The sequence below is a fragment of the Neocloeon triangulifer genome, unplaced genomic scaffold (genome assembly GCF_031216515.1).
Source record: "Neocloeon triangulifer isolate White Clay Creek 2 clone unplaced genomic scaffold, ASM3121651v1 ptg000013l, whole genome shotgun sequence".
NCBI lineage: Eukaryota > Metazoa > Arthropoda > Insecta > Ephemeroptera > Baetidae > Neocloeon > Neocloeon triangulifer.
The window spans coordinates 6,279,616-6,295,206 of NW_026775555.1; the positions used below are offsets into that span (position 1 = coordinate 6,279,616).

The window sequence follows — 15,591 nt, forward strand, 5'->3', positions numbered from 1 at the left end:
TATCAATGGGTTAAAATTATAAGTAGTAATGATTTTTGTTCTGAGCTTTTGATTTTATGTTTAATTGAACGTTTGTGTGTTTGTCTCGCTGAACATATTTTATTTTAATTCTACGTTGCGTCATTTTCCTGATAATCTCGTTGCCTTTGGCTCAATTTAATAATTTTCTCATTTTGAATTCTGTGATTGCTACATTTCAATTTATAATCAATACGCCTTTTGAGACTAAAAATTAATATTATTAGTTAATAATTTCACATTAAATCAAATTTTCTATTATTGAAACTTAAGTAAAGAACACAAAAAAGTATGAAAAATAATCATGATCAAAATATTTCATTTTCATTATAAACAAAGAATTAACCAATTTGCAAATTAAATTCACTTCAATAACCCCTGAATAACCCGTTCTTTTTTCTTTGTATTGGTACAAAATAAAATTCGTCAAATGAATATATCTTGTAAATTATTATTTTTTATGTTGATGAAAAGAAAATTTGTACATCTGTTGTTTCTTTTCTCTTTTGAACTTTTGCTCGGATAATTTCAATCCTTCAAGTTAAAATGCAGAACTAAATTTGCAATAGATTGGAAGAGAGGAATAAATTATTTTCAAAAGAAATAAAATACTCTTATCTCTTATTTGCTTATTTAATGTTTTTAAAATAAATCTTTTTTGAGACAAAAAACTGAATTTCAGCAATAAGAAAATAAGGTGAAAAGCATCTCGCCTGAAGCCGTAATAAAACGCTGTCGTGTTTTTCCTGAAGCAAGAAAAAACAGAGACAAAAAGGGCCACGACGCTTAATTCAGAACTCGCGGCTAATCCCGTGTTTTATTGTTGGTCTCGCGCTTAAGGTCTGACATTTAATCATCATTACTTCAAAGGGCGCGTTTCGCAGCCAAATGAAGTGAATAAAGCTCGCGTCCTCGGATTTTGCGCCCAACGTATGTACAAACAACGAAAAGCAGCCGCGAGATAAAGAGACGGGGAGTTTATGGCGGGAAGGCCGCTGGCGAGAGTTGCCCTTCTTTGTAAGTTGCGGCGCAAAATTTAATACTTGGTGCAGCCGAGTGACAAAGACGAATTCTGCCAGATGAAGAAAGAAAGAAAGAAGAAGGCGCTGAAATCATCTCTCGACGCCTCCCAGCAATGAGGTTTTTGCGGCCTCAGATGGAATGAATGGTGGAGAGATAAAGTGATTTATTTACGAGGCCCAAAGTGTCTGTCCGCACATTTCCCCTAGATGCTCCGGGAGGGGCTCGCCGCGAGGTCGATAGTGATTGTTGGTGTTCTGTCGCCAAATTTACATGCAAATTGAAATCCCTCGCAAAAAAAAACTTTCAGCTAAGGGCAGCTTAGCTGCAATGAATTTTAAACATGGCAATCAGCAAACTGAATAGCAACAAGTTAGATATTTTCCAAGATGTTTGATAACTTTTTGACAAAGTGTGTGTTATTCGCTTAATTGATCGATAGATATAAATATATTTTATTTCCTTTTTAAATGGCAATTTTGCCCCATAGCACTTGAGGATGGAATTACTGACAGGGGAATAGATACAGAAAAATAATCTTACTTACAACATTTTTTCTATAAAATTGATAATCCACAATATTTTGTAGTAGTAATAATAATGTGAATTTTGTTTATATTTACAATTATTAATAATTTTATCACTGTTTAAATCAAGTCAATCAAGTCTAAAGTAAATAATATTTAAAAATTAAAAATAAAATTTTTATTATTAATTCATTTATTTAATTTCTAGTTTTAAATTGTTACAATTAATTTTAGTTATTTTAATTTATACATGTTTACTCTATATTAATAACAAATCAAATGTAATTTTTTTAATTAATAGAAATAAATAATAGCCTTAATTACTATCAAATTCATGTAAAACTATAATAAAAAAAGAGATTGTAATAATTACAATTATTGTATTTTTCCATAATCCATAACTCAAAACGTAGTTCCTCGTACATAAATAATTGGAATGGTTGAATTAATTCTCAGCGTGCGTGTTTTACAAATCCAGCCCTTTTTGTTGCTAATGAATTATAATTCACGCGAGGCGCAGTGATGATTAACGGTGGAAAATCGCAAACCCACGCAGAACATCTCTTTTCTCTTTGGCATTTCGTGCCGGCAACAACAGCAATAACAAAAGTGTAGCTGATTTCAATGCGAGTGAACATGAGAATCGGTAATGGCTCGGCGCAAAAAGCGTTGAGACGAGAGTGGTGCACAAAGGCTTACGTGTTGTGGCAAACGTAATTCGTGTTATGATCGCACGGCGAGCTGCTTAAATGGCGTGGAAAAGAGAAATGCGCGCCAAGCTGTCTTTATTCCACTCAAGTTCAACGTTTTTTCATCAAAAAAAAAAAATTCCAAATTCTAAGTGATAAATTTATTATTTTTGCAGATTTTGACAGCATAGCAAATTTATTAATATTGTAAAAATCATTGCTTGTAACCCGATTGTGTTTATTTTTAACTGTTACGTCAAACTAAGGAGAATTATGGAGCAAAGTTTCTTTTGGACCTTTTTTTTCTTGTTTTGAAAGAGTGGAGTGATAAACAAGAGTTTGGAGAAAGAAAGAAGATCTGGGACTGGCACGTTCACGTCGTTAAAACTTTCTTTTGGCAGTGTGTATTCAGCTTTTTTTATGCCCCGTTGTGGAAAAATCACTCTCCGCTCACTGCATATTATCAATTTAATCCATAAAACGATAACACGCGGTGAACATTAAAATTGTCTTATTTTCAATTTACGGTGGAATTCAGCCTTGGCATGTGAAAGCGCAATTTGCAAACGTGACATTCCAGCGGTAAATGCCGGTGGTGATTTATTTTTACTGTGAAAGAACAATAAAGCCCACGGGGAAATACTTTCACCCTCATAAATATGCAAACCGGAAAATAACATTGCTCATCAAAGGGACGATTTCTTCAAGCAAAATTGCTTTTTTAGATGGTTTAACTTCCGAAAGTTTTATCCTTGCCATAATCAAACATTTTTATTAATTTTTATTTTGTGATTGCCTTTTATTCTGATTGGGAGTGTAGAAAATTATTTAATTGAAAAAAATTTACTGTATAGGTTCTTTTTTAATAAAAGAACAAAAAAAATTTATTTGAAATTATGTGTTATTTTATATTTGGCAACAATCTTACAAATAATAATGAATTCTTTAATATTCAGACTAATATAAACTTGCTTATAAATAAATGAAATGCCAACCATATAAATTTCATAAAATGTTTTGTACCAATTGAGAGCTTTAATTTATTATTTTATAACAATTTAAATTTAAAAATATTTAGTTATTTTAGTTCCCGGGAACTATATTAAAAAAAAAATTTATCATTATTTGATTACAAGTCCAGCCAATTTCCGAGGAAATTATCTGCTAGTGCTAAATGCTTCAAAATAAAAGCTTTTAATGCTAACAAAGATATTTCAAAATTTTTTATTATGTTTAAACATCTATTTTTTTAATTTGAATTTCAAATCATTTTCATTCTGCAAGTTTTTCAACTAAAACAAGTTCCCGGGAACTAAAACAAGTTCCCAGGAACTTGTTTAATATATTTAATATTTAATATCAAAACAAAACGAATTTTTTTTATTTCAGCTTTTTATCTTATTTAGGATAGTTTTGATGTGTTTTGGAAATTCTAGATTTATAAAAGTTATGCGCGTGCGAGTTACTGCTGACATCAGTGGGTTTTTTGTTAGAGTGCCAAATCCAGTATCAGTCAATTCCACTAAAAATCCACGAAGAAAACCACTAAGAAATTGATAGCAGAAGAGCACCATTAAGAAATTTTCTATAAAATAATCCATTAAAATTCTTTATAGTGGATGCGATCTTCTATCGATAGCAGATTTTTAGAAGATTGTTAGTGGTTTCTTCTATCGCCAGTTCAATCCACTAAAGAATGATAGGAGAATGTTAGTGGATGAGGACTGGCTGGGTTGCGGAAGAATTTATGTTTTATAAATCCACAAAAATCTTCTTAATTTTTTTTAATTAACTATCACTTTCAAAAACTTTGAATTGTTTTATTTTAATATTGCTATGCAAGAAAACAACAATAGAAAACAAATGGCGGTAGATAATGATATTTTAAAAATGCAAAACTTAAAAGTTTAATTGGAACAATCATTATGTGTCATAAATCAAGCAACTCATGGTGTAACGTCTACGGTTGCTGAGCCGGTGATGTCGACCAACTCGTCAGAGGTAAAAACCGCAACAAGCGGGAACTTTCCCTTGCGAATAGGAGTCACGTCGCCTTTGACTGTTATTTCCGTTTCGGGACCAATGTCAGCCCTGAAAATTGTCATTGTGAAAAATGATGAGCTGATGAAGAAATCAATGCCTTACATGCTGAGCGTCACGTTTGGGGTGAGCACGTGCGGACCCTCGTATTGCAACTTGCAGTTATGCAAAGTGGTTTTCAAGGGGTTTTTCACAGAGAACTCAATCGAGGACACCTTTTTTGCTGTAACGCCGTCTGGGACCTGAGGGTGAATGGATAATATAGAAAAATGTAAAACGTGTCCATATATTTGGGAAATCTACATAAATTTCTCTATATACAATTAAAATAATTTTTTTCACAATTAATTCTTGCTTCGTGTTTAGTACTTTAATATTTTCTCAAAACAATTTATTTTATTATATTATATTTATCAAATGATTTGATTAAATTTTATGAAGAATTTCACAATAGGCTTAATGGTATTTGTATTTAAATTCTAATTTCCTTGATGTGGATGGGTAGTTTAAGATATTTTAGACCTTTATTTTTAGTGGATATTAGTAAGAAACTTTTTTCAGGAAACGATAAAACGACTCAAAAAATCCATCAGGAATGTTTGGAACACAACTCTCTATATTTTGATGAAAAATAAAATAAATATTGATAAATCACTTATTTACCTTGATGGCAATTTTCGGTTTTACGATTTGGAAGTCGTCTTCGGCGGCCCACGTTTGCTTTGTCTCCAAAACGGTGGCCACGGCGAAAATCTTCATCATTCCGTACTCGACCAGCTTCGGCAGATACTCCTCAGGTGTCACCGCCAGGCGCAGCGTGTCTTCTGTGCGCAAAAATAGACCCCCTTGTACAATGCACCCCTATCGAGGAAGTTTGCAACTACCCCAGGGGTGGGAAACGTTCTCACAAAATTTGAATTTATCATCGTAGAGGTTTTGCTATATTTTGCTGCTGCAACCTGCTCTGCAGGAACGTCGAGCAGGTTGCATACTTACAAAATTAATTAATTTATTTATTTAATTTGGTTTGAAAAAGGAAATAATCAAAATTTAAGTGGACTTTAAAGATCATTTTAAACTATAGAAGAAAGTTTTGTCTAGAATTGATACATTATAAAAAAAATTCATTGTCGATATTCTAGGTTTTCTCTAACTGATGAAAAAAAAATGAAATATCAAGCCAGCAGTGAAATTATATCCAGTGCATTTTTTTATTTAAATTTTACTGTGAATAATTTGGAAAGCCGAGCTCGGAAAAAAATTAACCAGCAAGACCAATTTAATTTTACTGTTCCATTCATCCCACAAAACGATAGAAGGTCTGATCTCGTTAAATGTAAAATTTCTCCTTGATATCAAGTAAATTTTAATAGAAATCTTAATTTAAAACTCAATTTTCATCGATTGTATCTGAAGCATTTCTTTCAAATGAAGCGTGCTGAGTAACTCTGTTAGTACTTACTTCCTCCTGGCCTGATTTTGAACTTGCCAGCGGCCTTCTTGATCAGATTAGCCTCGACTCCATTATAGTAGACGCTGCTGGCCGAGAGAATCACGTCCAAAGTTCTTACGTCGTCCACTTCATTCTGCGCGATCAAATTGCATTAGCATTATTACGCTTGTTATCCCGTCCGTCGCATCTCTGCGGCAGGATATAGAGATGCATACTTTGATATTGACTTCGATGGGGAAGTTTTCACCCACGTTAACCTTTTCCAGGTCACTCAGTGTGAATTTGATGTCCTCTCTGGCCTCGCCTGGCTGCAGCAAGTAGCGCTGCGCGTTCTTGGAGCCCCTGGCCGCGTTGTACATGGCGCTGCGTTCCATTTGCGATCCTATTAGTGTGAACAAAATTAGTAAGTTAATTGCAAATTTCAAAGTAAGCGAGTCAGAGAATCCAAGATAAAGCGGAAACCAATTGTGCAATCCGATTTGTTAAATGCACTTTTGACAAATTGATTAGACCGACAATGTCAGTCGCAAATTGTAGAGAAATTTCAATATTTGCTTTAATTTATCAAAGATATTCAATGATTTGTAAATGGATAATATTATATGAAATTAAATTATTTTGCTTGGGTCAACTCATGATTGTAAATAGAAATTATAATTTACTTTCAATTATCAATACAAAATAACTGTAAATTTTTGTTACATTTTTAGCTCTTAAGTACAGCGTATTTTTAAAAGAATTTATATTTTATTTATAAATATTTTAATATAAATAAAATATAAATTAAATAATACTTTTCATTAATTAATTGATTTAAAATGCATAAAAATTAAAAAAAAAAAAACAAGATCTTAATTAGGTTTGATTCTTATTTAAAAAAATAATCCAATCAAAAAAATTTGAAGGAATAATTAGTTAATGCACCTTCTTTGGCTTTGTAGAGCAGCGTGATATCCTCCGCGTCAGATTGTCCAGTGTGGTCAAACATATTCGCTTTCTTGGTCAAAATCTTGAAGCCAACCCTGCAAAAAACCAGCTCTCTAGTATTTTGGTCCCACTCGTAATTCCATTTGTTATAAATTATGGAAACGTCCCACCGAATAAAAGGGAGCTTGCGGCAAAATAAAATTACTTATGAGAGAGAATAGAATGTGTGGTCGAGCTGGTGAGTGCGTGTGCCAATTTCTCGGCCACTTCTATTTCACTGAGCAGAGAAAGGGTATCTTGTCCGTCCCGCCGGGATTGTTCCTTCTTTTTTAATACGTTACATTATTTTATACGTCTACGCCATAATGAGAAAGACCATAAAACTGCTCGCAAGTCTTAAGATGGAGGACCATCAAGGCGGAATTTATTTATTTTGGGCAGGGTACTTTCTGCCCGCAGAGCTCGCAATAAAGCACGCTTTCGATTTTTACTCTGCCAAAAGCATTTTGGAAGAAAAATGTATGTTTTTTAGAAGAGTCGAGAGAGTGCAAATAGGCCGGAGTAGATTTTCCGATTACAGGCTGTAGTGGGAAAGTTTGAACTCACTCGGCCGTGGAAACGCTCATCCTGCGATAGCCAATCTCGGAGGTCGGGTCGTACTTCCAGTATATGACGTCTGCGTTCACGGACGCGATGAGGAAAGGCACGTCGTACTTGAGACCGACCGAGCCTTGTCTGATGGCCTGCAAAGAGGCTGGGCCGCACTGGTACACACCTATCAAAACAATCAAATTTGTTATTTTAATTAATCGTAAAAATGTATTTTCGTCATTGTAATCTAATATATCTCAATCGTCAATTTAAAAGAAAGAAAAAATGCACAAGCAAGTAACGCAAATGCTTTAATATTCAACTAGAATAAAGTCTCAAAGAGTATATTTTTGAAATTATAGATTTCCTTGTAAACTCTCAGTTTCAAAACATTAATTTACTTAATTTAATATAAAATTTATAGTTCATTAAAAAATCAAAGTTGATGAAAAAAATTAAAATATCAATTATTTAAAATAATTTTAAATTAAATTTACTTTATAAATAGAACAGTAACGATTGTAAACAGAATATATTTTAATAAAATTTAAAAATTATTATTATTATAAAAATTCATGTCAACATAAATGTATAATCTTATTCTATGCTGTACCAAATCACATACAAGCATTTTCTTTACACCCTCCTTTGGTCGTGGGAACCAAAAAAGAAACAAACAATTTCAGGACCGCAGCTTGATCGAGTTGGATAAAGTAATTAAGACGACTCTCGTCGGCGCAATAAACAAAGTTTTATGGGCGCGTCACTCAGGGTGTCACTTATCCCACTCACCGTCGCTGGTCTCCTGCGGCGTGGCGTCGATCGCCTGCCAGCCACCGTAGCCTTTGGGCAGGTCGGGTCGCGCCATCCACGCCTCGTTCCAAACGTGGAAGTTCCAGATGGAGTCGCCGTTTTCCATCGGACGCGAGTTGATGTCGTAGAATTTGTCCACGGTCAGCGAGGCGTTTGAATCGTGGGCAGAAACGAGATTGGTCACCGCTCTAGAGGGCAGGCCGAGAGCCCTGCAAACTAATGGGTGGAGCAGAAAGGAATTAATTAATAAAAAAATTTATTTTAAATCCAATTTCTAATTAATTTATTTGCAAAAAAATTTTAATTCGTCTAAGCTAATTAATTTAAATTCAACAATTTGTATTTTTATTTTAAAAAATTAGAATATCATATAAATATTTTCCAAACGTATAATTATGATTATATAAATGAATTCTTAAAAATATGGATAAAAAACTGTTTTCATTAATTTACATGAATCAAATTTGGAATGAAGTAAAATTACAAATTTTTTCAATAAACATTATCATCCAATAGAGGGGAATTTAAGTTAGATTTAAAATTTAATTGGATAAAATTTAAAAAAAAATACATTCTAACAATTTTTATCTTTAATTTATTCAAAATTAAAATTTTTATTTTAACAAAACTCACTGGTCGTTGTGACTCCAGCAAAGACCCAGCATTGTCCATACTTGACAGGTTGTCTGGTCAAATAATACTGCTCCAAAATCTTGGCCGAGCCCGTCCAAGCACTCGGAGCAGTTCCTAGCGAGTATTCGCCCGACCAATTTCCGACCAGCACTCCGGCGTCGTCATTTGAATTCACCTAGAAGCAATTAACGACACTTCCGCTTTGAATGCAAATTGAATTCAAGAAGAGCTAATTAGAGCCTCGCTCGCCGATAATGTTTGCATACATTTGCGCTCTGCTTTCTCGCTCGCGCAATCTCTGGACGAGTTTTTATCTGCAGTGAGAGCAGCAATAAAGTGCGAGCGTCTTTACACCCGCCAGCCGTAAAAGCCACCAGCGAAGAAAAGCAGGCATCGTAAAAATTTGCATTCACAACGAAGATTTTTGATACGCAAGCCTTATTTTTCCGCGAGTACCGGTAATTATACGTCATTAGTCACCATCATCCAAATTTTAATGCACTGCTCATATCAGGTTGTAAAACATCAGGTTTTATTTTCACGAGATTTGTGCGGGACAAGGCAATTTTCATATTTATTTCTTTCGTATTTTGAAACCCAGTACATTTTTAATTTATTATTATGATGCATTATTTGATGTTGTTTGGATTGACAATTGAACTAATGGTGATAGTAATTAATTCAAAAATTAAATTAAATCTGTAAAAAATGTCAAAGGTCGAGTTAATAGTTTTCAATGGTTGAAAACAAATTATTATAGCACCTCTCTTATTAAACCAGATACTTATAAATGCAATTATTTCATTTATTAGGTAATACATAAAATATATAATGTCAAATAAAATAAAATTCCTATTAATTGAATAAAATACCATGGCAATAGTTTTTTTTCCGAAAAAAAACGTTCTTTATAAAATCACGACTAATGTGTTTGCTGTTTTTTATCTTCTTTCAAGTGCCAAATTTATTTATTATTAATATTTGTAATTTTTCCAATCCATTAGAGTTATTAGTTGAGTTTTTTTGTTATGATTGATTACTTTCCCAGGATTTAAAAAAAAAATTCGCTTGCATACCAGTTTGCTGATGGCCCTGGAGAGGAGGATCGGGTTGCCTCTGTTTGCGTGGTCCAAATTGGTCTTTTCCAGCACATACATCGCTGCCGGCAGGACCGCCTTGTCGAACTGGCCGAAAACCCATTGGCGGCCGTGGTGCTGGTCGCGCGAGCCCATCCAGATTTTGCCCACGTCCGTCAGCACGTACTCGTCCAGCAGGCTTTTGTTCTCCATGAAAGTGGCGTCGTCTGCGCGCAAAAAGGGCAGTTACGACGACCGTCGCTTTAAAATAAACACGCACCTTTCACCCACGGGTTGAAGAGCAAGTAGATGTGTTCGTTGTGCGCGAAGACCTTGGGTGCGGCGGTCGGGTCCTCCTTCACGCCCGTTTCCACTGTCAGTGACCAGACGCCGACCGGAGCATCTGCAGCAGCTCGCACCTGATTTTTTTTTAAATGAAATTTTTATTATGCAGAAATTCAAATATTTGATTATTGTTGTGGAAAAATTTGGCTCATTCCTTTGTTTTTCGATGTAATTTTCAATGTTAATTAATTAAATGAATTGTAAATAATAATAATTATAGCTCTTTTATAAAAATATTAAAGGAACTAAAAATTTAATGCACTTTTTCATCTTCAGTATAATTTTAATTTGCTTTTGTTTTGAATTCTTGTGTTGCAGAATATAAAAATTCATATCAAAAATTTATTGTAGGATATTTCTCGTTAAATACAATTTGTAAGTGTTCAACACCATCCGTTCTATCTGATATAAGAAAGATCAAACCTGCCGTGTTAACCACTAAAATCTGAATCTTTTTACCTCCAGTTTAGTTTCCGTTTCACTGGAGCTCTGCAACCGGCCATACCATCGGCCATCATGAGGCGGCCAGCACTCGGAGGCGTCGTTCAAAATGCTCACTAGGCCCTGGGTGCCCTTTAGAGGGTTCGGATTTCTCCCTGTTGGGCCGAAAACGGGGATAAAATCTTGCGAGGGTTCTTTTCAGAAGCCAATAAACTTGCTCCAGTCTGTACTGAAGGATGCACAACATAGGCAACCTGTTATACAAGATTGCTGAACAGGTTGCGGAGCAAACTTTGGCTAGGAGCTCCGAGTAAGATTTTTTCAATAATATGTTTCAATCTCTTGCCAACTCAAGTTAGGTGCGTGTATTTACTTGTTGGTTTCAAAAATAACACAAACATCACCTCTAGCGAGAGCAACATAATTTAATAAATTAAAAATTTTATGATTTTTTTTTCTAAAGATTTAATTTAAGGTGTTCAACGTTGCATTACAAAAACTGGAAAATTAAAATAAGTTAAAGTCTTTTAATAGATTGTTATTCAAATTATAAAAACTTATTAAAATATTTTGCCTTAATTTTTATAATGTCTATAATAATTTGTTTTAAATATTTTTTGTAATTATTTCATTATAAAAATGTAAGCTAAATTAATGTTTGGTATAATATATTATATATTAATTTTTTGTAAAATTGTATTCAATTATATTTGACAAAAGCTTGTTCTTAATTCCTATCGTTAAATTCATTAAATTTTACATTGCATTTAAATTAAAATTGTTACCAATGCTGAAGACGAGTCTCAGGGCGTCCTTTTCCAAGTCGAAAGCTCTGTTCTCCTTGAACTTGACGATCACATCAAAATGCTGGGCCCTTCTGAAGATAGGCGTGGGCCTGGCCATCCTGACCAGCTCAAATCGGCGGGTCTGATGCGCGGACGCATTTTGCAGCGCCTCCAGTGAAACCGATTTCACGGTCAGGGCCGCGGGAACAAAGGGCGCGTCTGAAAAAAATTATCATCACACGGGAGGAATTTTTGGTTTTTGACTAGTGACGGGTTGCGCTCGCGGTTCGTCCAATTATCGCTAACGACGCGCGGCGACAAAGGGTTCCTCCGTTTGTGTGTTTGATCAAAGCATTTCATTGTACACACACGGCTGGCGGCTAATGAGCGCGCGAAACTGGCGGCGATAATTGCGCGTGGTGGATAGTAAAAGTTATAACGATTTCACGATTGTACATACTGAAATAGGCTGGTGAATAAGAGCCGGTGTCGTCCTCTGGTGGTTCGGGGCTCACGCTCACCCTGCTCCATGCTGTCTCTCCTGGCATTGCTAAAAAATGATGTAATTAAAAATAGTGTTTCATTCTTCATTGGCAATTTCCGTTGCTTATGATAGCTGAAACGCTTTCATTCCTATAAAATTAGCCTGAATTCGCATTTATTTAGTTAAACAAAACTTAATGCGCTGCATATGTGTTAATATTTCGTATTTTCCACTATTAATGGCAGATTCAAATAATATTTATAAATGAAAATTAACTATTTAGTAAAATATTTTGAAATTAAAGTGTTACAACCGCGAAAATTATCAAAATCTATTAATTTGGAGAATATAATTGGAAGCATCAATTAACCAAATTTCACACCATTTTTATGATACAAAAAATCTTTTAAAATTAATTATTTGCTTTTGAAGAATAATTTGGACGCCTCCTGCGCTATCAAATAACTCTTTTTCCTCTGATGATGTCAGCGGGCTTTATTTCAATTTAAACACGTGACCAAAATTTGATCGAAATAGAATCGTAAATGATGAAATGAAATAAGGCTTCCTCGGTTAAGATGAGAATAATATAATATCCATGCTATACTAGTTTCGGTTGCAAGTTAAAACCCTAATTCATGAGCTATTGAAATTAAATAAGCTGACAATTGATCAATTTAAAATTGATTTCGAGAAAATGACGTGCAAATAATTGCAAATAGTAATTAAAAATAATAATTTACATAAAAATATTTTATTTTAATTTTTTTTCATTCCATTGCATTCTAGCCTTAAAAAAAATGAATTAAAATCTTAAAATCAAATATTATACAAATGATAAAAACTATTTCCTTTCAAACATAGAAATTTTAATGGAACGTTTTCATTTCATTTGCGAATTTCACCGCTTCCAAAACTAAAAAAAGTGGCGTGAGCATTCAAGCTCTTAATCTTTTATTTTGGATAATTTTTATTTATTTATTATTATTTAAACAGCATTTAATAAGATAAGGAAATGCAGAAATACCTGTGACAATTTTTGCAATTTTGCCACGAATTATAAAGATTATTTTTTTGTAACAAAGCAAACTAAACCTCATTATTTATTTTCATTGCTTTTCTTTCAAAACACAAAATATTATTTCAGTGTTCTTTGTCAGAAGTATTTTTTTAATATTGGCTGGCCAAGTATCAACTGACAACACTAATTAAGTCGCAAATAAATTTCCCAGCAGAGATTGGGTGTCGTGCTTTTGACCAGTTTCCAATAAAATCCAAAAAAGCAGGCGCTCAAAGAGCGGATTGGGTTAGAGATGTTGTTATTTAGATCAGCGTAAATCACGTGGGGGTGAAGCTTCAGCCGTCACATGGACGGACGGAGGACGTCTCTATCACGAAGCATAAATAATGCCTGTGTGCGGCTGCCTTGTTATTATATGAAGCACGGCGCGCGGGACCGCAATAAAAATTGACACATAAAAGTGATATACGGCGCCAATAAAAATTTCCAGGCTTAAAAAATAGCGGCCCAATATCGAACGTCCTCTTGCAATGAACAAGTATAAATTATTTTTATTCGCTTAATTTACGACGTGAGCTGCTGTATTGAAGTGGGTTCTAATCTGAACGCGATCTTTCCCCTTCGATGATGAACGGCCCGAAGCGAAAATTGTTAATTTTCTTACCTTCCGCTTATTATGTTCTCCTCTTCGACAAAAAGTCTAAGTACAACTGGCCTGTCTGAATTTATAACGTGGGGTTTTTAATAGTAGATTAAAATGCTTTCGTTGAGCGTAAATGCGGTCGCCATATCTAGAAATATCCGGCCTGGGACTCAATCAAGCTAAAATCATTGTGGTGAAGAAAAAGTAGTTCATGCCAGAGGAAATTGCGCGATAAAAACACCACAAGAGTGACGTATTTTACTGAAAGAAGTTTATTTTTATTTATGAATTTGGAATAAAATTTAATTAACACTGTAAAAAATTAAATATAACAAATCTTCCTCCAAAAATTTATTTGAATTTATTTATATCTTATATCTTTATTATTTTTGTATTTGCTTTGGCTAATATAGACTACCAAGTGTCAGTTTTACTTTTCTGGCTTTTAAAAATTTTAAAAAATTAATAAATAATGAATATTTGCCAGCGGTTTGAACCGTTTAGCAAAATTGAGATATTTTTTTTTTGTGCAGTTTTTTGTCATTTTGAACGCTAAATCTTCAAATTTATTTTTATGTAGCTCTTTTGAATTATTCACTAACCAACGAGTAAGCATAGCTTTGAGTTCCAATCAAATTCATTTGATATTTTTCAACCTAAAACTTTTGAAGGGATGAAACAAAGCTTTGGCTAACTTTGTTCTAAAGCCGCGGTTTCTGCTATTAACGTTCGCCACAGACCACACCTGCTCCGAACGCATTTCACACGCTGCTGCTGAGATTTTAATTAATAACGCAGCGAGGAGCATTACTTCTTCTTCTTCTTCCAGGGGGGCGCACAATCAAAAGTAATGGTCCGAGAATCGCGGATCTAATTTCTGCGGATCCTGCTGCGAGAAAGTGTGCGACCTGGAGAGGCAAAGCTGCGGAGAAAGCTCGACGGGCAAAGTCGGCGTGATTTACGCGTTAAAGAGAAAAAGATCTGGCTGGCGGTATATTTTACACAGGCGGCGGTTCGCAGTCACTTTATATACGCCAGATAGTACGCAGATATGCCCTTTTGTGTATAAATAATGCGACACATTCGCTCCTCGTCCTTTCTGCTTCCTCCAGCTCGGGTCGTGGATTCGGAGTTCACTTTCTTGTGCCACCCTAAAAACCATCCTCGGGTAAATTTTAATAGAATTAAATGTATTTAATTTTCATCTGAGCTTCTGTAAATTTTCAGATTTGACCATTTATTCATCATCCTGAGAATAATCCGCTGTATTAAAACTTTTTGCATTTGAAAAATTTTATTATGATTATCTAGAACTGATTTGGTAGCAAGTAAAGATTGAGAAGAGTCAACAGAAGATTTTGAAATTAGTCACAAGTTACTCACTTGATTATTTCCCGTTTCGAGTAGTTTATTAGGGTATTAAATTCTCAAAGATTTTTAATTTGTTTAAATTTATATGATGGGGAAATGTATTCCCACGAGTAGGCTCAACTTCCGAGACTCTGGTAGGGAAATTTCTAATTTTAAAATCATTCAATTCAGTAAAAATTTAGCCAGAAAACCATCTAAATCATCAAATCAAGATCAATTATTGAATAGAAGATATAATATTTGTACACAAAAAGTGACTAAACTCTGCACCCCCTTCGCCAAACAAAAAATAACATGTTTTCTTTTCCATTCTCATTTTTTTGTACAATTTTAATAGATCAAAATAGGTTTATCGATTAATTTTTTAAAATTATGCATCAAAAAACTGAATACAAGACCAACTTAAAAGTGGATTCCTGATATCAAATATTGAATTTGTCCATTTTAAATTCCATAAAAAAAGATTAGGCAGAATCATTTTTATTTTAGTCAATTAAAATATCATGACGAGCCAATATTTTTAATTTTTGTTACAAACACAAAAGAATTTATTGAAATTTGTTGTTTGCTCACTGCAATATTATATTTCACCACCCAGCGCGGTGTCTCTTTTTAATACAAACAACACTCGCTTTTGCGGTATCTCAATCTCTCTTCGCGCGCGCGGGGAAGACTTATTTTCACCCCGAACGCGCCATTCTCTCGCGCACAAAC

General features: G+C 34.1%; 1 protein-coding gene across 1 annotated transcript; it reads right to left on the reverse strand.

Moving 5' to 3' along the window:
• Positions 1-1,880: 1,880 nt before the first annotated feature.
• LOC132199006 (hemocyte protein-glutamine gamma-glutamyltransferase-like) lies at positions 1,881-13,600 on the reverse strand. The gene is made up of 15 exons (XM_059623378.1): positions 13,528-13,600; positions 11,819-11,908; positions 11,359-11,577; positions 10,592-10,728; positions 10,068-10,206; positions 9,788-10,014; positions 8,712-8,886; positions 8,058-8,294; positions 7,281-7,449; positions 6,672-6,769; positions 5,963-6,129; positions 5,757-5,880; positions 4,958-5,118; positions 4,400-4,536; positions 1,881-4,345 (listed from the first exon to the last, which is right to left on the reverse strand). The coding sequence occupies exons 2-15, from the start codon at positions 11,904-11,906 to the stop codon at positions 4,201-4,203; spliced, it is 2,223 nt and encodes a 740-aa protein (XP_059479361.1). The 5' UTR covers positions 11,907-11,908; positions 13,528-13,600; the 3' UTR covers positions 1,881-4,200.
• Positions 13,601-15,591: the final 1,991 nt, after the last annotated feature.